At 40.3% G+C, this 25,521-nt stretch overlaps 2 protein-coding genes across 2 annotated transcripts; both read left to right on the top strand.

The window, feature by feature from the left end:
• Positions 1-348: 348 nt before the first annotated feature.
• LOC308367471 (NLR family CARD domain-containing protein 3-like) lies at positions 349-19,947 on the top strand (the record flags this gene model as incomplete). Its single annotated transcript, XM_080841390.1, has 6 exons — positions 349-500; positions 2,375-2,454; positions 2,691-4,542; positions 11,162-11,219; positions 14,807-14,919; positions 19,770-19,947. The coding sequence occupies 6 exons, from the start codon at positions 349-351 to the stop codon at positions 19,945-19,947; spliced, it is 2,433 nt and encodes an 810-aa protein (XP_080697516.1).
• A 3,492-nt stretch (positions 19,948-23,439) lies between these two features.
• Positions 23,440-24,264, top strand: LOC308367462 (stonustoxin subunit beta-like; the record flags this gene model as incomplete). The annotated part of the gene is made up of 2 exons (XM_080841378.1): positions 23,440-23,479; positions 23,708-24,264. The coding sequence occupies 2 exons, from the start codon at positions 23,440-23,442 to the stop codon at positions 24,262-24,264; spliced, it is 597 nt and encodes a 198-aa protein (XP_080697504.1).
• Between the last annotated feature and the right edge of the window lie 1,257 nt (positions 24,265-25,521).

The following is a 25,521-nucleotide window of genomic DNA, read 5'->3' as shown; positions in this document are numbered from 1 at the left end:
TGAACACATGTGTTAGCAAATTCACAAGCAACATGGTCATATTTACCAAGGACAAAAGCATGTGCTCGATATCATAATCATTTTTTGCTGAAGATAATTATGATTAAAGTTGTGTGGTGATTAACAATGTAAAATATCAACCAGGGACAGAATGCATTTATAATGGTTTCCAACAATAAATTTGTCAATTGCATGACATTTATTTATGAACACACACTAATGCAATATTTGCAATATTTGTTACAAATACTTACACTTTTTGCACAGGACTGTAAAATCACAAGCTTTCTTGTAAAGCTCCATATTTCTCCTATTCAGGTCTGAAGAGACTCTGTCAGTACTGCTAGGATGAGTGTCTCTCAGGAGAGAGAGGAGGCTGCAGGTCACAGTCAGACACTCAGACCAGAGTCTGCACTACACAGCAGTGTGACCATGAAGAAGGACAAGGACATGGATGAATCTCGGAAACTCAGTGGTGAACCAGCACATTCTGATGTTAGGTAAGTTCAGACACAGATGATCTATGGAGAACCCCTGCATGGTCATAGAGGGTAGTAATGCTCTGGAAAAGAGCGGTTATGTGAATACATTTGGAATTTTCCTTTGTTGGAAAAAATGTATTGGTACTTGATAATTAAGTCTAAGGCGAAATATCACAACATTTCATCACCATGCTAAGTTGTTGTCCCACCCCTAGATGATACAACACAATAACCATGCATAATTATGGAAGGACATCATACACAGGGCCGGATTAAGACAATGGGCTTTAGGGGCTGCAGCCCTGGGCCTCGCCACCAGGGGGCCTCAGGTTGCCTGATGTCGAGTGAGTCAACGGCACCGCGCATAACATTAGAAACATTCAGAGTGGGAAAAAAAATTAGGGTGAGGCCTCTGTGCAGTGTACCTGTTTGATCTCAGTGTGATGAACCATGAACTTGTCTACATCACTTGTCTACACTTGCCTCATGGGTTAGCTGAACAATCATTGAAATCATCTCTGCTCTTCATGGTAAAACCTCACAAAGAGACGTCAGCCATTTCCTCAAAAAGCTCCTTTTTACAGCTCTTTTACAGTTCTAACATGATAAATCCTAATCCAAGTAACTGCCCTCTAATATGACTCACCTACATGACTCACCTACATGACGTGAGCATGTGTGCACACTTGGCACTTGGAGTATTTGTAAGATGGATTGACAGACAGACTTATTTAATAAGAGAGTTTATCTGGTAGTACCAGAGGAGAGAGGCTGACTCCAGATCAGCATGGTGACTCATGCAGTCTCTCTTATCAGCATATCCTGCCAGTGAGTTCAAAGGTCATGTGGTGCTTAACCTCCCTGCCTGTTTTCACTGGACAGTCACTGCTGCATGAAGTCTGTTTGCTGAGGTCATTGCAGTATGAAATTAGGGCCCAGTGTATGTAAATGAGAGTATAAATTAAGTGGCTAATCTACTTTTGTTTGTCAATACTAACTTTAAGAATCCAAAACAAATTAATCGTTGATCACAGTCGCATTAAACTGACAGTCATATGTCCGAGAAATGTGATGGGGCAGGGCCTGCTTTGCCTGCGAACCCTCTGCGCTGGCTGCATTGTCTATTGTTGCGCCCCTGACACACATGCACATTTTCTAACACAGCACATGTACACTCAATTTGCCAACAGCAAATAAACTAAATACATCTCTTTCAACCACAAATAAGAGATACATAACAGCAACTTCACGCAGAGGCTCTGGCCTAGGAGCCCCCTGAGCTCATGGGCCCCTGGGCCGGTAGGCCAGTTCAGTAATCCATCCCTGGACATGAATGCTGCTGGGACTGTGAACAAGACTGATGAGTGTTTAGCTCGGAGAGTGAGTGAGTGTGCTGAAGGGGGCGTGGCCGGAGCCGATGTCAACGCAGACGTGACAGCATATATCTGTGTTTGTGTGTTTGTCTGAGAGTTTGAGTGGGTATGTGAGTGTGTGTTTGTGTGTGTGTGTGTGTGTGTGTGTGTGTGTGTGTGTGTGTGTGTGTGTGTGTGTGTGTGTGTGTGTGTGTGTGTGTGTGTACACGCCCTTCCTGTTCCTTTTCTTGTTCTCGTCTTATGCCTCCTGGCCACTATTGGTATCCTTTTTCTGTTGAGTTTGTGTGAAACAGCAGAAATACTTTGGTGTTTGTACACAGTACTGTTTTGGAAGCACACATATCTGCTAGGACTGAGCTATAAACAATCCCAGTCTATCAACATGTTGCTCCAGTAGCACAGAAGGTGTAATATGATTGGCTGAATAGTATCATGTATAGTAGTAATGACCCTTACATATGATGAAATTAAGTAATTATGCTAATGTCATTAAGTTATCTTAATGTTCTGTGTTTGTAGTGTTTGGAGGGCTGATCTGACCCAGGATCAGTCCATGTGTGGAGTTGATGGCTCCATCACCTGTGGACACAAACAAACAAGTGAGTAGCATGATAGCCGCATTAATGGAACCCATGGATGTCAATTAGCAGTAATGTGTTGTAATAATGTAAACACTTCTGCAATGTTGGAAGGGGCTGATAAACTAATATTTTAAATATTTTAAGTATCGCCAACATTATATGGGTGTTTATTAATCAATGGCAAGCAATATTATTATTCATCTTACACATGATACTAATCAATGTCTTTGTTCATGTTTTTTCATGACATACAGCTGAGGAAGTCCTGAGGAGAGTAATAGAGAAGCATAAAGCCAGTCTGAAGAGGAGGTTTGAGAATAAATCTGAAGGCATCATCAAACCAGGAGCTGAGAGACCTCTCAATGATATCTACACTGAGCTCTACATCACTGAGGGAGAGAGTGAAGGGGTGAATAAGGAACATGAGGTTTGGCAGGTAGAGTCAGCATCCAGAGCACAAACCACAGAAAACACACCTATCAACTGCAATGACATCTTCAAGCCCTTACCTGGACAGGAGAAGAACATCAGAACTGTGATGACCAAAGGTGTTGCTGGCATTGGAAAAACAATCTCAGTGCAGAAGTTCATTCTTGATTGGATAGATGGGGCAGCCAATCAGAAAGTAGACTTTATATTTCCACTTCCTTTCCGTGAGCTGAATTTGGTCAAACGTGATCAGTATAGTCTCCACAAGCTTCTGCTCGATTTCCATCCTGAACTGAAGGAGCTGAATGATGTTGAGGAATTCAAAGACTGTCAGGTTGTGTTCATCTTTGATGGTTTGGATGAGAGTCGATTACCTCTGAATTTCAACCAGAACATGATATCTGATTTAAAACAAACATCTTCAGTGGATGTTCTGATGACAAGCCTCATTCAAGGAAGTCTGATTCCCTCTGCACACATCTGGATAACCTCACGACCAGCAGCAGCCAGTCAAATTCCTGCTCAGTGCATTGATCAGGTGACAGAAGTACGAGGGTTCAATGACCCACAGAAGGAAGAGTACTTCAGGAAGAGAATCAGTGATGAGAGTCAGGCCGGCAGAATCATCTCACACATTAAGGCATCCAGGAGTCTCCTCATCATGTGCCACATCCCAGTCTTCTGTTGGATTGCATCCACTGTACTTCAGCAGATGCTGGACAAGACTAAATACATTCCAAAAACTCTGACTGAGATGATCATACACTTCTTACTCATTCAGACCAGAAGGAAGGATCAGAAGTATCAGAGTGGAACTAAGACAGATAGAGAGAATCTTCTAAAATCTCAGAAAGAGATTTTACTGAAACTTGGAGAACTGGCTTTCGAGAATCTAGAAAATGGCAATCTGATGTTTTATGAGGAAGATCTGAAGAAGTGTGGCATTGATCTCAGTCAAGCCTCAGTGTACTCTGGAATGTGCACTGAGATCTTCAAGGAAGAATCTTTGTTTCACCAGAGGAAGGTGTACTGCTTTGTGCACCTGAGCATCCAGGAGTTTCTGGCAGCTGTGTTTGTGTTTCACTCTTATGTGACTGAAAACCTTAAGGCACTGAAATCCCTTGTCAGTGAAGAACATAGAGTTGAACCAAGTCCATCTTTCATATCCTCTCTTCAATCGCTGCTGGGTTTACAATCTCAAGATCATCTACATGTGTTACTCAAGAGTGCAGTGGATGAGGCTTTGAAGAGCAGGAATGGACACCTGGACCTTTTCCTTCGATTCCTTATGGGCATCTCTCTGGAGAGCAATCAGAGACTTTTGAAAGGTCTACTGAACCACACACACAGCAGCTCAAAGAGTCTCAAGGAAACATGTCAATACATTAAGGAGCTCAACCAGGAAGATCTCTCTCCTGAGCGATGTATCAATCTTTTCCATTGCTTATTTGAAATGAAAGATCATTCAATGCGCAAAGAAATAAACAAATATCTGGAGTCACCAAAGAACATCAATAACATCAAACAGATATTGCCTCCTGCCCATTGCTCAGCACTGGCCCACATGCTTCTGATGTCTGATGAGGTGCTGGATGAGTTTGACCTGAAGAAATACCAAACATCAGATGAGGGACGCAGGAGACTTCTCCCTGCTCTGAGATGCTGCAGAAAGGGACGGTGAGTTTCTAATGGATACCGATAAACTTCTTATATGTAAACAACTTATTTTTTAAGTGTTATTCTTGACAAAAAGTGAACTTGTGTTGGTAAGATTATGTTCATCAGGTCTGTGCATGACTGATTCATAGTTTTGATGTCACTGCTATCTACTGCTGATGTACAGTATGAAACATCTAAATATACCAGCAGATGCATGAATGTGTAAGAGTCATGAGATAGAAGATTCATATTCCATTTTCACTGCAGCACTTTGGTTTATAACTTGGAATAAAAATTACACTTGACATTATTACATTTTCACTTACAGTTTCAATTTTAAGGGCCGGTTAAATCTGCCCCCTGATGACAGGTTTTCACATATAGAGTGGTTAAGTGTCTAGACTGATGTGGATAACTTGGATTGATCTACTAATCTCGTTATGTCCAGTGAGACCTACTGTAAAAAAGTATGTAGGTGTTAGTATCTGGTGAAGAGTGTCTATGTGATGATACCATGATGTGTTATACCATGGTCACTATCAGGGTAGGAAACATGATAAGTGTAAGACAGTTCATACAAGGAAATATACTTCATACTTGCCAATATGAAATCAATTAGATGTTTAGAAGACTCAACAATTGCATGACAAGGGAGTACAGAGACAGATCTTTTTTTTTGGTTGAACAGATACATAGAGTATACAGATAATGACATATCTGTACACCTCTAGTGTGAATAGTGTGCACATGAACTGTGTACTGGCATGATAGGGGTTGACCCCACACGTGTATTAGTATGCCATTACTGCCATGTCAAATAGAGAAGTGCCTTTAGAATTATAAGGGGAAACTCAACAGCACTTCAACTGGAAATTTGAGTTGCCTCCACACCTTCCATTGATTTCTTTATACACTTTGTCAACAGCATAAACTATTTATAATTTCAAAGTAATATTTTGTCTTTGGTCCCTCCAACTCCTCAAATGGAGGATGATAGATTTATGGGAAATTATGCATTTTAAGTTTAGTCAGGACCACTCTCATCTTGGCACAGCAAAAGGCAGCTCACCATTTAGTAGAATGTGATTCTCCCAGAGTGAGCAGAGGTATTAGAAATGATTGCCTTCACCCTTTCATTATATTCATTCATCAGGTCACCTTAAGAAAGGTTTTTATTTAAGAGTAATATTTGGTTATGCTATTTTGCAGACTTGCTGGATGCAAACTCACATATAAGTACTGTAGACTTGTGGCTACTGTTCTACAGTCACCAAACTCCCTGGCAGAACTGGACCTGAGTTACAATTACCTGGAAGATTCTGGAATTCAGCTTCTCTCTAATGGACTTTCAAGTCCTCACTGCAAACTACAGACATTAAGGTTGGTGTTATACATGGCTTTATTGTCATTCATTTCCTGATTAGTTATGTAGCCCTTAACCTTTCAGAACGTATTGTCACACCGGTGTGACAGCAGCTAACTTTCCGCTAAAGCATATTGTCACACGGGTGTGACTTAGAATCTGGCGACACAAGTGTTCCAATAGCAGCGTAACAATTAGCCTGTGTGTGGGTTACTACTAACTTCGCTAGCATTGTACATTCAGCCACCTTCATCGGTTATGCCTCTTAAAATCGTCTTGTCACTATCATTTTGTTCACTATATGTAGTCTTATGATATGTGTGGTCCACGTCCAATTGTACATGACAAAGTTACAACATTCAGTCAAATATCATGGCCAATGACAGCTCGATATGAAAACCAACATTGCAGCAGGAATATACCATACATGAAATGCTTCACGAGAGCTGACTAGTTTAGATGCATACGCTTTTCAGGATACACATAATTGTAGTCTCATCATTGATGCACACAAACTGCGCAGACACCTTTTCGTATTACAATCACTTATCACTCACAAATCATATTTGCGGACAATCAGCGCATCCACAACATGCAACAGTTAGAAAAAAAATAACGACACACCGATTCCGGCATCTCATTCATTTATTACAGAAAAACAAGTACCGTAAACGTAAACTCACAAAACTAATAAACATGACAAGACATTTTGAAAGGAGGCGTCAGCTCACTGATGATAAAATTCGGGACATCTTCACCGTCGATCTTGAATATGCTTATGTTGATGCTGACTAAAATGACGAGCCTGAATCTGACAACTCGTCAGGAGATGTCAGATAATTTGGCAGCCTTGGATGAGGAAATGGAGCTGGAGGACAGACTTCACTCCCCTCAAACACCACCTCAACTGAGGGGACCTTTTCCACCCCAATAATGAACTCTTTTTATCAGATTTTTTACCCCATTGACATCACATTGACTAGTCCTTGATGAATTGGAAGGGAAGGCTGTCCTTCAAACACTTTATCCCCTCGAAGTTTTGGCATCAAGCTGGCAAATGTGAATCATGCTAAACCAGGCAGAAATATTCTGCTCTTCAATTCCTATTTTGATCTATTACAATTACCTCACATACAATTACACAACATATTTCTGGACAAAGCAAAGATGGATTGTAAGTACAGTTAATACAGTAAAAAGTGGGCCATATACTTATGTTCCCCTTCATTTATGCAAACAAAATAACAGGGTATGTTTTGTATGTGGACCACTGGTACAGCAGTCCCACCCTTTTTCATCATTTACTGACACACAAAACTGGTGCCTCAGTGACTGGTTAGATCATACAGGAAAGGGATGCCAAAGTTCAGGGAAAAGATGTCCAAGGGTGACCTGGAGCATTTTAATAATGGACAAATGTTGGCCAATGCCAAGATGCCCTGTGACCTTCTTGTGACAGGAACTGGAGTACTCCAGGCGCTCCGCGTCCATGAAGTACCATTCCTTCCGGACAAGCTTATAAATATCAGCGCCCATAAGCTTGCCCCCAAAACTCCTGAACAGAGCCCGGCCCGGCCCAGCCCAGCCCACTACTGCTGCTCTGAAGGCAGCGTCTGTGTACAGGCCCGAGGCAGCAGCTGAAACACACAGAAATACCAGTCTGTTAGTGTAATGGCCAAACTGTAAAGACACATACATGCAACATACGGTACAAACACTGTTCATTGCAAAGCATAGATAAGTTGATGTCTCAACTCAAAGTAATCACATGAAAACTGTCATTGTTCATGAGTGAATGTGTGTCCATGTGTGCTTGTGTTTGTTTGAGTGTGTGTGTCCTTGAGCACATAAATGTAATTGGCCTCTTTTAAAAATAAATGTTTCTGGTTTCTTGAAATATTCAAATAGTTTGCTATGGAGTTGTACACTTTTTGTCATTTAGCCTAACTTTTACTCAAAATCAATGTTTGACATTTATCATGTTCCCCAAATCTACACTAAACTGCCTTCGTTTTGATATTGACTACAATAACTCCACAAAGTAATTTGTATCTGTGGTATGTGGTATCTGTGCACTTTTAAGGCAATTTCACCTTAACTTCTCATTCGCCTCATCTGACTAGCTCTGGATTTGCGCAAAAAATAATTGGCTAGTGTTGTTGAATGGACTGAATGAGAAGTTCACTTTCTGGAGTATATTTCCACATTATTTTCATTCAGCTAGCTAGCATTCACATGTGTCATAATAATAAATAATAATAATTAATTTTATTTTTAACGCACTTTTCATTCAAAGGAATCTCAGAGTGCCTACATATTAGAAAATAACTATTATAATACAATAAAATTAAAAACAAATTTAAATATTAACATAAGCATAACAGAAAAGATTCAACACAAGGCCTTCCTGAATAAAAAAGTCTTAAGTCCAGCTTTAAAGGAATCCAGCGTCTGCGTTGCCCTTAGGTGGTCAGGGAGGCTGTTCCATAGATGTGGCCGCTGCCGAGCAAAAGGCCCGGTCGCCCATGGTGCGACGCTTGGTTTTGGGGACGCGGAGGAGCGAGCTGTTTGAAGACCTGAGGGTGCAGGTGGAGGTTTGGTGATTAATTAATTCTTGCAGGTAGGGAGGTGCATGTCCATTAATGCATGTATGGGTGATTATAAGGACTTTGTAGTCTATCTGGAAAGAGACAGGGAGCCAGTGTAGTGAGTGTAATATTGGTGTTATGTGCTCATATTTCCGGACCTTCATCAGAATCCTGGCAGCGCTGTTTTGGATGTATTGCAGCTTCTGGATGTTCTTGCCAGTGATCCCATAGAAGAGTGAATTACAATAGTCCAGTCTTGAGGAGATAAAGGCGTGGACATATCCAGCTAACTAGCTCTATTGACCTACACACGGTTTGAGATCGATTTTTATAGCCTAACTTACAAATCTGATGTTTTCTGGATATCATAAAGAAATACATTATAAGGTCACTTACCCTTTGTTGAATCCATGTGAGGAAATTAAATAGTCGCTGACAATCATCAACTGTTGGGCGAGGTGATGACAAATTCACGTGAGACTGGCTGGTAACTAAGTGCCACAACGTTATCATTGCTACAAAAGAGCACGCACCAGCCTAGGTGCAATGACGTCACACGGTTGACAAAGAACCACTTGTTGATTAGTCTGATATTTAAAAAATATTTTTAATGAATACACTACTGATAAAAAAAAACGTCTAGATAGCAGATCAGATCAGGCAAGTATAATTATTTTGCTGAACATGGGTATACATTATTATTTTTGGTACTGCGACTTGGCTATTCAGACTTTTTAATATTTCATGTCTATGTATTTTTCAGTCTCAAGATGTAATGGGCTTTTTCACTTTCACTGTTCTCCCTGCGTACCCCCTGAACCACTTTGCGTACCCCTGGGGTTTGGGAACTGAGGCTCTAGAGCATGTGCTGTTTTTCCCATCCCTTCAACCCTTCAGATGGTGGATGATAGATGTATGGGAAATTATGTTTTTTAAGTTGAGATGAAATAACATTTAAAAAACATAGTAAAATATTTAAAAAATATGGGGCATTTCTTTTTTTTTTTAATGCTACAGTTAACCTTACAATAACCATGACAACATAACAGTAGAATGACTCTTCACATCAAATTTTCCTATAAAAGTAACAGTGAACACCCTACTCTGCCAACAGTGTATTGAGGTGTGAACTTCAATTTTCAGTAGACTGGTAAAATGTGTTCCCCTTAAATAAGTAATCGTTCTAACTGAATTTAGGCCCAATCCCATTTCTAATCTCAACCCCTACCCTTACCCCTACCCCTTGTCCCTTGCCTTTTCAAACGGAGCAATAACGAAGGTAAAGGCGAAGGGCTTGAAACGCTAGCCCTATGAATTGGGATATCCCTTCAACAATTACGTACGTCATCAGTACGCTGCGTCAGCTGTTACATAACCCGAGAGCTGTCACTCACCAGACATAAACAAACATGGCGCCTGCAGCTGTTATTTACACAATGCAACATTTCATCAAACATAAAACCATGAATTACAAAGAAAATACTTTCATTTGTGTGATGCTTTTCCTGCTGTTTCCGACATTTTTAAAGGGACTCGCGCAATGTTTCTTCTTTAATGATCACGGGTTAGCAATGCATTGGGGGAAATCGGTCTCACCCCTCCGTTTGAAGTGTGCCCTCGGAAAATCTCCGTTTGGAGGGGTGGAAAGCCCTTCCCCCACCCCTACCTTTCTGTCTTAACGTGAATTGGGATAGCCCTACCCCTACACGTGAACGCGCAAAACGGAGGGGAAGGGGAAAGGCGTAGGGCTAAGGGGTGTAATGGGATTCAGCCTTAATGTCTAATCTCATACATTTTTTGTCAAATTCAGCAAAAATAAGTCCTCACTACAAAATGCCGATTTTAAGGTTCCCTTTAGACTTACATAGTCTGTTATCATATAGTTACTCATTTAGGCAAAGACTGAACCACATTTGTGTCCCCAACATTACGGAGAGGAACGCAACCTGAATTATAGGTAGCAGCATGGTTATCTAGGTGGCTAACGCGGTAAAATGACCGGACCTCAACAGCTGCCCCAGGCTCATTACCTTCACCGACACCTTCCACACTAACACCCCGACCCCGTGAAACATCGCCACCCCCACTGACATCGGATACACCACTATCTACTGTATGGGGAACCTGGCAAGAAGTTGTTTGTTGTGCTTGGTGGACACTCGCACTTTCCCCGGCAGCACTACCGCAAGGCCGGGCATCATCAGAAGCGTGGTCACTAAACGAATCACCGTCATCTTCAAAAGGATTATATTCCTATTCCGAATCAGGATGAGCGAAAAGAAGCCCCAACACTTCATTGCAGGTACGTTTTTTGCCCGTCATCAGATGCAAATCTAATGTACAGGCGCTAATGATTCAACACTGGCTTACATGAAAAACGCCCACTACCTCTCTGGTTCACTGAAACTCGTCGCACTGATTCACCCCGTCTTTTCGCCTCAGTTTTATATATAAACATGACTTAATTCCCTGTGTAGACTGAAGTACAACATGTTCTGCCACTAGTGGATGGGAGTAGAAACGGATCTTGACACCCTATTTGAAAAAAACAACCGTTTTATTCAGTGCGGCATCTTGTCGACAACAGTCGACTGTGGCGCCCAGAGGGTTAATTCATCAGGTTACATATAGAAAGGCATTGCTTAGTTTTCATTTAAGAGTAAAACATTTTTATGCTTTTTTGCAGACTTGCTGAATGCACAATCACAGATAAGTCCTGTGGAATTGTGGCTACTGTTCTTCAGTCACCAAACTCCCTGACAACACTGGACCTGAGCTACAATAAACTGGGAGATTCTGGAATTCAACTTCTCTCTTACGGACTGTCTAGTCCTCACTGCCAACTACAGACATTAAGGTTAGTCTTATACTGTATATGTCTTTATTGTCGTGAATTTCCTGATAAGTTTTGTAGTCCCTAACTATGATTTATACTGTTATGTTAGCAAAGTGATAAACTGACTTTGCTGATATTGCAGATTTCAATAGTATCTCTTTGTGTCTGCTTTTCTTCACAAAAGATTCTAACTCAATTTCCACCTGTTAATTCTGTCTCTCAACCCTCTTAGAGCTTGCGCTGTTTTCCCATCCCTTCAACTCCTCAAATGATGGATAAAAGATGTATAGGACATTTTAAGTTGAGATGAAATTTCATTTAAAAACATAATAAAATATTTGATTTGAAAAATATAACAGTGAAAGTAACAGTGAACACCCTACTCTGCCAACATTACTGTATTGAGGTGTGAACTTCCATTTTCTGTAGACTGGTAAAATGTGCTCTTCTTCAATTAGTAATCCTTTTAAACAATATAATGTCTGATCTCAAACATTGCTTGTAAAATTCAGCAAACTGCTCCTTACCGTCCCCCAGCATCTCGTTCTTAGTTTGACATGAAAATTGACTTCAGTTTTTGTACTTTGTCTTGGCTCTGTAAATGTCAATCACTCATAATGGATCAGATCGAGCCAGGGACTTTTTCAGCCAACCAACATGTTGCTTTAGGATCACAGAAAAAAAGTATTCTAATATGATTGGATGTTGATCTCAGTTATCGACAACCTTTCACCAGAATTTTAAACCCTTCTTTACATTTTGAATAGTGAAAGGTAATGAATGGGTTTGTTTATACCGTCATATATTCAGAAAGTTGTAACTATTCAAGTCAAGTCAAGTCAAGTCAAGTCAAGTCTTTTTTTTGTCAGGTACACAGAACAACAGACTTGGACTGGGCACTGAAATTCTTAGGACAGGAAACCATACCACACTACCATAACATAACAAGATATAACATATAAACATAGAAGTATTCAAAAGTTAATGTAAAATAGCTTGTAGCCTAAATTATGCAGTCAGTCTAGTGTCAATGCAATTACAGTATAAACAGCTAGGATTGAATGTTGTTTATTTTTTGGGTGACTAATCTCTGTGTGTGTGCGTTTGTGTGTGTGTGTGTGTGTGTGTGTGTGTGTGTGTGTGTGTATTCTTCTCTCCTCTCTTCTTTCCTTCTTCCACCCTCATTTCCTTCTTCCACTCTTCTTTCCTTTCTTCTTTCCTTCTTCCACTCTTGCTTCCTTCTTCCACTCTTCTTTCCTTCTTTTACTCTTCTTTCCTTTCTTCTTTCCTTCTTTCACTCTTCTTTTTTTTTCTTCTTCCTTTCTTAACTTTTGCATTTCGTGCACTGGTATTTCCTTCAGGAAATATATTTTCTAGTTCTTCATCTTATTACAGTGCATGAAATGCCCTGTATTGTTATTCCTAGGCTTCTTATTAGTGTGCTAAACCATAGGGACCGAAACGTCCGGCCCGAACCGGTGCAACCTGCTATATCTTTTCGTAGTCCTTGCCACTCTTTTTTTATTCCTCTTTTTCATTACCTTTTTTCCCCATAGACTTGCATGGCAGAACTCTGTGGCTTTGTGACATCATAATGGTGTCTTTAAACTGGCTTGCCGCTGTGCTTCACTGAAACCTGCCCCAATTCCAAGGCACTTGTTCTCTCTGTCATGGCCGCAACAGAGCAAGCACACTCTTGCAGTTTGTTCACGAAACGCATTCTAGTTACATTTGTACCTGTTAATTCCTTGTTTATAATCCCTCTTTAAGTTTCCATTGTTTTCCCCCATCCCTCCAACACTTCAAATGGACCAGGGACTATTCAGCCAACCAACACATTGCTTTAGGAGCACGGAAAAAACTGGATGATTGGATGTTGATCTCAGTTATCAACAACCTTTTACCAGAATTGTGGACCCTTCTTTTCATTTTGAGTAGGGAAAGGGAATGAATGGGTTTGTTTAGACATTCAACTATTAAGAATGTTGTAATTAATCAGAAGTTATTGTAAAATAGCTTGAAGCCTACATTATGCTACATATGAGTAAAATTCCTTTTAGACTTTGATGCAATGCTGAGTGAATCCTGGAGAGAGACTAGTGTCAATACAATGCAATCCATATTACAGGCTAAATAGTTAGGATTGAATGTTGTTTATTTTTTGGATGACTAATCTGTGTGTGTGTGCGTGTGTTTGCGTGTGTTTGCGTGTGTGTGTGTGTGTGTGTGTGTGTGTGTGTGTGTGTGTGTGTGTGTGTGTGTGTGTGTGTGTGTGTGTGTGTGTGTGTGTGTGTGTGTGTGTGTGTGTGTGTGTGTGTGTGAGTGTGAGTGTGAGTGTGAGTGTGTGTGTGTGTGTGGTGTGTGTGTGTGTGTGTGTGTGTGTGTGTGTGTGTGTGGTGTGTGTGTGTTTGTGTATGTGTGTGTGTGTGTGTGTTTTTCTCTCAGGCTCTCTAATTGTCGGATCTCAAATGAAGGTTATGTTTTTCTGGCTCTCACACTGATGTTAAACCCCTCCTGTGTGAAAGAACTGGATGTCTGCAACAATAATCCTGGATATTCAGCACAGAATCTGTTGTCTGCTACACTGAAGGATCCTCACCGTAAAGTTGAAGCACTTCAGTATGTACTCCATCAATACAGAACACTCTGTTCCTGGTTTTACATCTGAGGTTTTCTTTTTTCTTAAGTTTAACTGAGAAAGTTGTATTCACATCAGAGAGTACAGATTAAATTACATTAATTACGCTAGCTGTTATTTTCTCCAGACTTAATAGTGAGTTTGGTTGGCAGATACTGAAAAGAAAACCACACTAATTATCATTTGTTTTCATCTGAATAGGGGAGATCCAGGAATAAATATACATTTGCAACTGTGGCGTTTTTTAACAATGATATGACCTGTTGCTGTTGCCACTCTCTGCAGTAATATTTAGTACTCACTGCAAAATGCAGATGTTAAGGTTCCCTTTAGATTAAACATAGTCTGTTATCATAAAGTTACTCATTTAGAGGAAAAGAGAAGGGGAATGCTTTCTTGGGACAGAAACAAATCTTACATCGGCTCATGAAACTTAATTTTGTTGAAAATAAAAGTTAAGAGAGAGAGTATATATATTTCATAATAAATTATGTGGCAATAATGGTATCAATTTGATGAAACTTCCGGTATAAATCAAGCACTGTCCCGGTCTCAGATACAGAGACAGATAATGTTGTTGGTTAAACAGATAAAGATTAAGATACAGACAATGATGTCTTTATATATCTCTAGTGTGTATGTATAGTGTCCACATGAATTAACTGCAGAGTGGCAAGAAATGGGTTGAAGCTCTTTATATAACAGTATGTATACTATTAATGGCATGTCATTTTTCATGTCAGAGTAAGATTTTGACTTTTGTTATGTTTTTTTACAGACTTGCTGAATTCAATCTCACAAATAAATCCTCTGGAATGGTGGCTTCTGTATGTGAAATTTTGGCAACTATTCTACAGTCACCAAACTCCCTGACAGAGCTGGACCTGTGTAACATTGACCTGGGAGACTCTGGAATTCAACTTCTCTCTAACGGACTGTCTAGTCCCCACTGCAAACTGCAGACATTAAGGTTCGTGTTATACATGTCTTTATCATTATGAATTTTCTGATTAGTTATGTAGCCCTAATTATGATTTATACTGCAATATAAGTGTAGTGATAATCTGACTTTGCTAATATGGCAAATTTCACCAGTATCCATTTAATGTTTCCTTCACATGAGATTATAATTACATTTGTTAATTCCTTGTTTATAGCCCCTTTTTAAGTTTCCATTGTTTTCCCCCATCCCTCCAACTCCTCAAATGGAGGATGATAGATGTATTGGAAATTATGCATTTTATGTTTAGTCAGGACCACTCTCATCTTGGCACAGTAAAAGGCAGCTCACCGTTTAGTAGAATGTGCTTCTCCCCGAGTGAGCAGGGGTATTGGAAATTGTTGCCTCCCCCCTATCATTATATTAATCCATCAGGTTACATTCAGAAAGGCATTGCTTATTTTCCATTTCAGAGTAATATTTTGTTATTCTTTTTTTACAGACTTGCTAAATGCACACTCACAGATAAGTCCTGTGGAATTTTGGCTACTGGTCTACAGTCACCAAACTCCCTGACAGAGCTGGACCTTAGTAACAATGTCCTGGGAGATTCTGGAATTCAGCTTCTCTCTATCGGTCTGTCTAGTCCCCACTGTGAATTGCAGACTTTAAGGTTGGTGTCAGGCTGGAATGAAGAGCACAGTCACAGATGCAGTTTAGAGCTATTATTGGGCTGAGTAACTTAAATAACTTAGGAAGTGGTCAACAGAGGAATAAGGCAAAGCAGGATATTAAATCACGACCACACATTGGATCACGTCACACTTGTGAAACAAAGGCAAACTTAAAGTTCATCAAAACAGTTTGTTCAAGGGTAATCCAAAATCAAGGTCAAGGCACAGTCCAATGTCAAAGAACACAGAGTAGCCAGCAAAGTCGAGGTATCCAGATAGGGCAAGACAAAGGGGAGTTTAAAGACAAGTGGGGTTCAATACCGTGAATCACAGAGAGTCCAAGCAAACAGTCCAAAGCGTAATCCAAAATCCAAAGTTGAGGCAAGCAGGGTCAGCACAGACAAAGAGTATCCAAAAGAGTTTCCAAGAAATTCCACGAGAAGTTTGCCAGCGAAGTAGTGCCAGCAGCATGCAAACCATGAATGAGCACTGACAAACAATTCAGGGTTCCTTTCAAGTATGGCCGCTTGGCTGAGCCGGCCTTGCTCCGACTCCTTAGTGCCCTCTGCTGTCCTGGGGGCACGCTGTGTGTTGAGTCGTGACAGTTGGTGTCATAGATGTCCTTATTGTCATACATTTTCTTATTATTTATGTAGCCCTTAACTATGATTTATATTGTAATATAAGCGTAGTACGTCGCTTTGTATAAAAGCGTCTGCTAAATGACTAAATGTTAATGTAAAATGTATTCATTACCAGACTCTGTTAATGTGGCTGACTTTTAACAGTATATATTTGTTTCTGCTTCCCTTCATATAAGATTCTACTTCAATTTCCACCTTCATTCTGTGTCTCTAATCCCTCTTAGATATCTGCTATTTTTTCCCATCTCTCCAAACACCTCAAATAGAAGATGATTGATAGATGGGAAATGATGGATTTAGAACACAAAATTAGTTACATTTAACGTAACTTCTGGTATAAACCATGCTCACTCCCAGTTTTCTATCTGACTAGAGTCAAAGAAAGATACTATTGTGTGTCCAGCAGATACATATGGAGCTATTGACATTTTGAAAACCTCTAGTGTGTAGTTGTAGTCAGAGGTGGCTCAAAACTCTGTACTAGGTATGCACCGATACCACTTTTTTACAAACTGATTCGAGTACGACTATAGTATACAATTGTACTTGCCGATGCCGAGTACCGATATCGATACTTCTTAGATTTGGTTTCCGTGAAAGTGCAATTGATTTGGAGGCAGATTTTATTTTATCCTCTGCATATTATGTCAAGCCTATAGTACAAAATTAACAGAAGGCTATCCCAATCCAAAATAAACTAAATAAACTGAACTGAGATTTCTGTTTTTAACACTCTAATGTCCGCTGCCTTTTAGACTTTTCTAAGTTGTCTGACATGCCTTGATGTTTTTGTACATTTCCCTTAACTAAAAACATTGATTCACAAATGGAACAAATGGAACATGATTATATTCTAGAAGACATCAGCAATAATAACATGTGACTAAAATGAATGTAGTCATTTTTTTTTTTTTTTTTAAATCCAATGTAGACATACCCTTAGAAAAACCTTATTTCAGAGGTGCTCAGATTTTGCAAAAAAACACATTGTACAAATGTATTCACAAGGCTTTTTATTTCTGAACCTTGAAAACATATGTGTTAGCTATGCATATGTTAGTTAGGCTTAGAAAGTGTGTGTGGTTTCTCTTCTACGTATTTATAATTTCAGAGTGACCTTTCCCTGCCCAAGAATTCTTTCCCTACCCAATGAATATTGATGAGTTAGATTTGACAGACCGGTGATTGCCCCTCCCCCCTGTCACTGTCACCTGTCAAAGACAATGGACAATAGATAACAACCCTGAAATGTCTCCCAGTTTTGAAAGTGCATTATTACTAAGTGCATATTAGTAAGTGGATATAACTAAGTAAGTAAGTAAGTAAGTGAATATTAGAAATAAAGTGCATAATTAGTAAGTGCACGCAAGTAAGTGGATATAACTAAGTAAGTAAGTAAGTGGATATAATCAGAATCAGAATCAGAATCAGGATCAGTAACAGATTTATTGTCAAGCAGGCTTACACCAAGAAAATGCTGTGGGTACAGTAAACATAAAAACAAACACAACACAATAAGTACTACACATAACATAAGACATAGAAACACACTAAGTACTACACACAACATAAGTACTACAGATAGATAGATAGATAGATAGATAGATAGATAGATAGATCGATAGATAGATAGATAGATAGATAGATAGATAGATAGATAGATAGATAGATAGATAGATGGATACTTTATTTATCCAGACGGAAATTAAGGAAACCACAGTAAGGATACAGATATATAAAAAAGAGTGTATATAAAAAAGTCAACTAAGCAAGTAAGTGGATATATATAAAAAAGAGTGTATATAATAAAGTAAACTAAGCAAGTAAGTGGATATACATAAGAACAAAGTATTTTCAGTTCCCCCCTGCATGCCAAGCCTCAAAACAATTCCTCTCTGGGATCAGGCAAAGGTAGATACGACATGCTTTGCACTTCCAGATGGTTTTTGTTTGCTTTCCCCTATGCTTCCTGCAATATGCACAGGTCTTGCGATTATCATGAGTAGCAACCCTGGCATGCAAACATTGCTGGCATTCAGTATAGGGTCTGTTTGTGGCTGAGTTTTTTGTGGAACACCAAACAGCTGTGCAGTCAACTCCTCAATGAAACGCTTGTGGGACAAGCTGTCCTTGTTCAAGCTTTGCATGAGTTCTCTGTGGAGCATGTATGCATTTGTTGCGGCTATGTCTAGGAAGTGATACAAGAGCTTCTTCTACCACTTCATAGCTCTGTGTTGTGTAGTGTAATATTGGATTAACTGGTCAGAGAGATACAGACAGACACCTCTCGTGTATCCGTCCATTTCACAAACACCAGAGGACCTTGCCTTATCCAGCGTTGTGTTCCTCTGGGGGACTTCTTGTTCAGTGCATTGATAGCACTGCGTGGGCACTCCTTTCGGAAGTCTTGGTATGTGCCACACGCACCAAACTTAGCAGCAAACAAGTCCTTGAGAAGCCTTGGGCTCGTATAGAAATTGTCCATATACACATGATATCCAGACCCCAAATACGGTTTGTCAATCAGTGACATGACACTGTCATACGAGAGACCTTGGCCCGTGGGGAAATGTTTTTTCCGGTGTATACTAATAATGTGCTAATCTAGTAATAGTTCTGTTCACTTTATGTTAAGCAGATTGTGTTGTTAACTATGCAGTTAATTGAATTACCTTTATCTGGTTATATTTGCATTTTGTCATGTGATGGAATTGACTCTTTGAAGGCTTTTTTTATTGTTAACGGTCGTCAGTAGATGTCCTTTGTCCGGGATATATAGATATATTTTGTGAAAGTGAACAGAACTATTAGATTAGCACATGAGCACATTTCAGTTACAAATGGATCAAAATAGTCTCCTGCTCAAGTGTACAAACAATCACTTAACCTATGTGGCACTATAAGTCTTTCTCTCTACCTCTCTCTCTGTCTGTGTGCGTGCACGTTTTTTTTCTTTTGCAAAACGTCAGGAAAATTGGTTGCTGTGGTCTTGCGCCACTAGCATTAGTGAACTTTGTGAACTTAGCACTATGGTGCGTCTTCAGATGTTTATAGGGGAGTAGTACTTCCCTATGTTTATAGGTCGTAACAGCTATGTATATTTTTAAAAGCTATGTATTGAAATGTTCATGTATTTCGTTGTTTTACATAATTTCCTATCATCTTAAGGCCGCTCTTACAGCTCCCTGAGTTGCCCTTTCCGGCCCTGGTCTCCCTGTTGAGAAACACCACTAAGGGCACCAGAGCATTTCCTTTGAAAATATCAGTACTAAAGTTAGAAGTGTTTCTGTAGCCCATTCATATCATTTTTGACAAAAATCTTTTTTTCAATAATGACTGCCCTACAATGAAGTAATGTAGGTACTGAAGAGATATTATGCTGATAAGGAGATGTTTCAGTTTAACTTGGAGAACAAAGTAGTGTGTCCTATTTTATCTTCATCTCTGTCTCCATTTTACACCTGTCCCTGACTAGTTTTTGGAGCATATCACATTTTACAACCATCTCTCTCTCTCTCTCTCTCTCTCTCTCTCTCTCTCTCTCTCTCTCTCTCTCTCTTAGGCTCTCTGATTGTCTCATCTCAAAAAAGGGTTGTATGTGTCTGGCTTCAGCTCTGTCTTCAAACCCCTCCCACCTAAAAGAGCTGGATCTGAGCTACAATTATCCCGGAAAATCAGGACTGAAGCTGTTATCTGTTAGACTGGAGGATCCTGTCTGCAAACTGGAGATGCTTAAGTAAGCGTAGAAAGATATCCCAAAGTTGTACTTTTCTGCATTATTCGTGTGAGATCAAATCAGTTTCTTCATACCTAGTGTAGTGATGTATTTTCAAAGATGTATTTAAATTAGTGCTGTCAGTTTAACGCGTTATTAACGGCGTTAACGCAAGCCCATTTTAACGCCGTAATTTTTTTTATCGTGCGATTAACGCGTTGTAAAAAATAAAAAAAAAACGTTCCTTTTGCTCTCCCAAACTGTGTAGTAGGCTAACGTTACGTTTCAGTGTATGGTGAGCGCGATACGGCGAAATGGATGATAAAAAGCTTCTGAATAGAAAGTATACCTTTAAAAGTTGTGCAGTGCAAAAAAAGCGAGCTTCACTGTTGTCTGAAAATGTCAACAGGCAGCTGGCTGAAAGCACAGCAGTGGTAGGCTTACCTTTTATTGGTAACCTAACTGTTACGGTTCATTGTTTTTTAAATAAGAGGCCTTACTTCTATGTTCACAGGAAACTTGAAAAAAAGAAAATATTAAGCCATGGTTTAACTGCACTATAGGCTGAGTCCTTGTTTATCTGAAATGTGCACTTTCTAATTTTATTTTGTACCGCCCGGTTTGGCAAGGTTGTTTTTCAATACAATAAACCATTGCATAAAGCAAGCCAATCCACTTTTCCATGTTGATAAGAGCATAAAAAAAAAATGATTGAAGGGACATTTAGAATAGATACAAATTTGTGATTAATACATTTGCAATTAATCGCTATTAATTTTGAGTTAACTATGACAAAAATGCGATTAATCGCGATTAAATATTTTAATCGTATGACAGCACTAATTTAAATAGTTACTTTATCAACTTAGATATAGGTCACTTCTTTGATACAGCGTCCAATATTGAAAATATGAATTTAAACTTTCCCTTTTGTAAGTTTTCCCTTCTGAGGATTAAAGGTCTGGCAGGGAAGGTGGACTCCAAAGGAATCCAGAAGTCCCAATACATTTTATGGTAGCAAAGGGATTAGTCAATGAATAGGCAGTTTGTAAAGGAAATAATTAGTCCCAATTAGGCAAGAAATAGGCAAAATAGGCATAAAGCACTATATTTACTCTTAATCCTCCTGATTCCTTTATTCCTTTGTCCTTGTTTCTCTGGTGTACAGTGTTCATTTTAGGACATCCTCAGATCCCAGATTTAAGTGTCAGACTCAAAAGAAAAGGCGTCAGGGTTCAGACCAAAAGTCGTCAGACTCAGGCGAATCGGCTTCAGTCTCAAAAAAAATCTCTGTCATTCTCAGACAAAACAGCGTCCGAAAAAACAGCATCATTCTCACATAAAACTTCGCAATACAATTCACCATTGCTCCTATAGCCATTTTAATTAGATTTATCAGAAATAACATTCCTCCTACACTAATATATATGTACCTTTCCTTACATTATGTAACTAGTAACTAGTTACTATTATCTATTCAGATGAAAAAAATGGCAGATCCTATCTGTTTTAGAAGAGTATATGTGTGACTGTTTGTTTCTGTTACAGAACTGACCATGCTTCACTAAGCAGAGCTCGACCACGTTTGCTGAGATGTAAGTCTTAATGGTTTATTCAGTAACTGTATGAACTGGGATCATTCACAGACATCTGTTCTGTGTATTCAGTCTGTAGTCTGTCTTCACTGAGTAGCATGCCTGTTGTAGATGTTACCACTGCACACTTCACAATGATGCACTGTGGCTGTGTTTGTGTGTGCTAGTGTGTCTGTGTGTTTGTCAGGGTCACAGAAATGTATGAGCCAAAGGCTTTCAGTTCCAATATCAAATAATTTGGGAAATGTTCAGCTCCTAATAAATCTATAAAGTAATATAAAGATGTTTTAAAAGCATCTTTAACATGCCTCAGAGGACAGTAAGGGGTGGGGATGAATCCAAATGCATTTTGTGGGAAAGAACAGATAATATGATGTAAGTAAGTTACTTCTACCTTCTACTTGTTCATTGGTGTAAAAAAAAAAGTCAGCTCTACATATATGTTGTGTTTGACAAGACTTCAAGTGCAAGAGCTCATGTCTAAAACTAAGGCTCCAACCCCTGCCCTTACAGATGTTTTAACACCCTTCAAACTGGCTACCCCTTGTGTGTTTGTATATTGTTGTATGTGTGGGGTGGTGTGTTTGGAATGCAAGGTAGTGTGGGTGTATAATGCTGTGATGTGCTTGGAATGTTTAGCAGTTTGTGTGTGTTTTGGTGTAATGTATTTGGAATGTAGTGTGTCTGTGTAATAATAATAATAATAATACATTTTATTTGTATTGCACTTTACATCATACAGATCTCAAAGTGCTACATATTCACAACACAAAAACAACAACAACAAAGAACATAATTAGCAGAAAGCTTTTGAAAAAAGATAGGTTTTTAGGCCTTTTTTAAAAACGTCAGTAGACTGTGGGGCCCTGAGATGGTCAGGGAGGGCATTCCACAGCCTTGGGGCAGCAGAGGAGAAAGCCCGGTCACCCATGGTGCAGAGCTTAGTTCTGGTGGCTTGAAGGGTGTTTGCAGATGCAGAACGGAGGGAGCGTGAGGAGGTCTGGGGGGAGAGGAGTTCCCTGAGGTAGGGGGGAGCATGTCCGTATAGGCATTTGTGGGTGAGGAGGGAGACCTTGAACTCAATTCTGAGTGGGACTGGGAGCCAGTGAAGTGCTTTCAGGGTGGGGGTGATGTGGTCGTGTTTACGCACCCTCATCAGGATCCTGGCAGCGCTGTTCTGGATGTATTGCAGTCTCTGTATGCTCTTGCCAGGGATCCCAATGAGGAGTGCGTTACAGTAATCAAGTCTGGAGGAGACAAAGGCGTGGACAAGCTTCTCTGCATCTGCCAGGGTGAGTGATGGACGGAGTTTGGCAATGTTCCTGAGGTGATGAAATGAAACCTTGCAGAGGTATTTGATGTGGGTGTCATAAGTCAATTCAGCATCCATTTTTACACCCAGGTTGGTAATTGATTTGGAAAGAGAGATGTTTTGGCCAGAGAAGGTAATGTTAGTGATGGAGGAAGAGCGGAGCTGATGTGGTGTGCCGACTAGTATTGCTTCCGTTTTCGAACTGTTCAGCTGTAGAAAGTTTACCTTCATCCACGCCTCAATCTCCTCCAAGCAGGTGGTCAGAGTAGATGTTGGCAGAGGTGCAGCAGAAGTGGGTGTTGTCCTAATGTAGAGCTGTGTGTCATCAGCATAGCAATGGTAGGAAATCCCATGCTTGCTGATGACATTACCCAGGGGGAGCAGGTAGAGGGAGAAGAGGGTGGGGCCTAGCACAGAGCCTTGAGGGACGCCGCAGGTGACGTTGTGGGTGTAAGATTTGTTTTTGCCCAAGGCGACGTGCTCAGTTCTGTTGGTTAGGTAGGAGGTGAACCAGTTTAGCACATTGCCTGAGAGCCCAATGGTGTATTGTAGGCGGTGGAGGAGGATGTTGTGATCCACTGTGTCGAAAGCAGCTGTTAGGTCCAGGAGGATGAGGAGAGATGGGGAGCCAGTGTGTATTGTTGTGCTGGGTAAGGAATGTGTAGTTGAGTGTGTGTGTGTGTGTGTGTGTGTGTGTGTGTGTGTGTGTGTGTGTGTGTGTGTGTGTGTGTGTGTGTGTGTGTGTGTGTGTGTGTGTGTGTGTGTGTGTGTGTGTGTGTGTGTGTGTGTGTGTGTGTGTGTGTTTGTATGTTAGTCAGCAGCATCTGTCACTCCCCATATTCTGAGAATGTTGTTCTCTCCTTTCCTGTTGACTACAGATGCCTGTGAGCTCGCACTGGACCCAAACACAGCACACTGCTTTCTCTCTATCTCTGAGGGCAACAAAAAGGTCACATGGATGGATGAGGAGCAGCCATATTCTGGACACCGAGAGAGATTTGACTTCAGGTTTCAGGTGTTGTGTAGAGAGGGTCTGTCTGGACGCTGCTACTGGGAGGCTGAGTGGAGTGGGAATCAGGTTACTACAGCTGTGGCGTATAAAAGCATGCAGAGGAAAGAGTGGAGTGACAGTCTGCTGGGTGGTAATGATAAATCATGGAGTCTGTACTGCTCTCCTGACAGCTTCTCTGCTAGGCACAATAATGAACACACTGACATACCTGCCCGCACCCGTTCCAGAAGAGTAGGAGTGTACCTGGACTGGCCGGCCGGCACTCTGTCCTTCTACAGCGTCTCCTCTGACACACTTACCCACCTGCACACGTTCCACTCCACATTCATCGAGCCCCTCTATCCTGGGTTTAGGGTTGATGATGACTCCTCAGTGTCCCTGTGCCTCGTGCTGCAGGAACACAGGAGTCGCCAACTGTTTTGATGATAGTATGCAAATGATGATCATTTTTTTTATATTTTGTTCATTTCCTGAATTGAATATGTGGGTTATAAGACAGCAATATGATGTATTATGCTCTCCTTAAGGTTTAGTTATGTGCTGCATTAGTATAAAAATGATGCACTGATCTGGGGTCTGTGTATGTATGTCTTTGTGTGTTTTAGGCATAGTTATTGTGTTTTAGGCATAGGTATTGTGTATTAGTGTGTTTTATTGTCCATCACCACATAATATTGTGAACTGGTTTAATTTGGCTGGCGTGTGTAGAAGCAGATGGGTGCACACATATTGTAGTGAGATGGTGAGAAGGAAGCTTTGTCTTCTCCAGCATCTTCAGATGTGAGAGGCCTGTAATATTTTTGGCTGCCTGATATTTTTGACTTCTACATTCATTATTGTACATCACCAAATGACATTCTGATCTGGTTTAACCTGGCTGACATGTGTAGAAGCAGATGGGTGCACACATATTGTGGTGAGATGGTAGAAGGAAGCTTTATCTTCTCCAGAATCCTAAGATGTGTGAGGTATTACATTTGCATTTTGTCATTTAGCAGACACTTTTATCCTAACGACTTACAATGTATACACATTTTGCATTTACACTGATGACACACTGCACATCAGGAGCAATAAGAGGTTCAGTGTTTTGCTTAAGGGCGCTTCGACAGTGAGGAATTAAACTAGCAACCTTCTGATTACTAAACGGCTTCTCTACCTCCTGTACCAGTGTCGCCCTTGAGGCCTGTTATATTTTGGCTGCCTGTACTTAGGGACATCTGTGCAAGATGTTGGAGTGGCTGTTCATATTCAGCTGTTTTTTCAAGTCAAATTATGATTCTGTTTGTTTCTTTTCTTTCTCTTTTGTTTTTGCACATGGATACACTAAACCTAGCCTGGGTGCCAGCCGAACTTAGCCCCGCCCACAACATTTGAGGTCGGGAAGTTTGGTCTGGCATTGCTCCGTTGGGGCGAAACTATGCCCTAACAGAAGCTGTTCAAACCAATCAAATTGTCAGGGCAGGCTTTATACGATGATGGACAGATGATCAACAGTAAGGTAATCAACCACGTCACAAGAGAGCGCTTGGGTTGAATTTGCTTTCAACAAACATGGCTGCCGCTAGAGAGCTACATTGGAGGTCTATCCAATTGAGCGAAGAGGCATTTTTTTGTACTGGTTCAGTTGAAACACGCTCATAATCACTGCCCAATGGAGCAGTATCATACTCATATTCT

This window comes from Sprattus sprattus (genome assembly GCF_963457725.1).
Source record: "Sprattus sprattus genome assembly, chromosome: 1".
Classification (NCBI taxonomy): domain Eukaryota; kingdom Metazoa; phylum Chordata; class Actinopteri; order Clupeiformes; family Clupeidae; genus Sprattus; species Sprattus sprattus.
The sequence above is the reverse complement of the archived record's forward strand: the minus strand, read 5'-3'. Positions and strand labels throughout refer to the sequence as shown.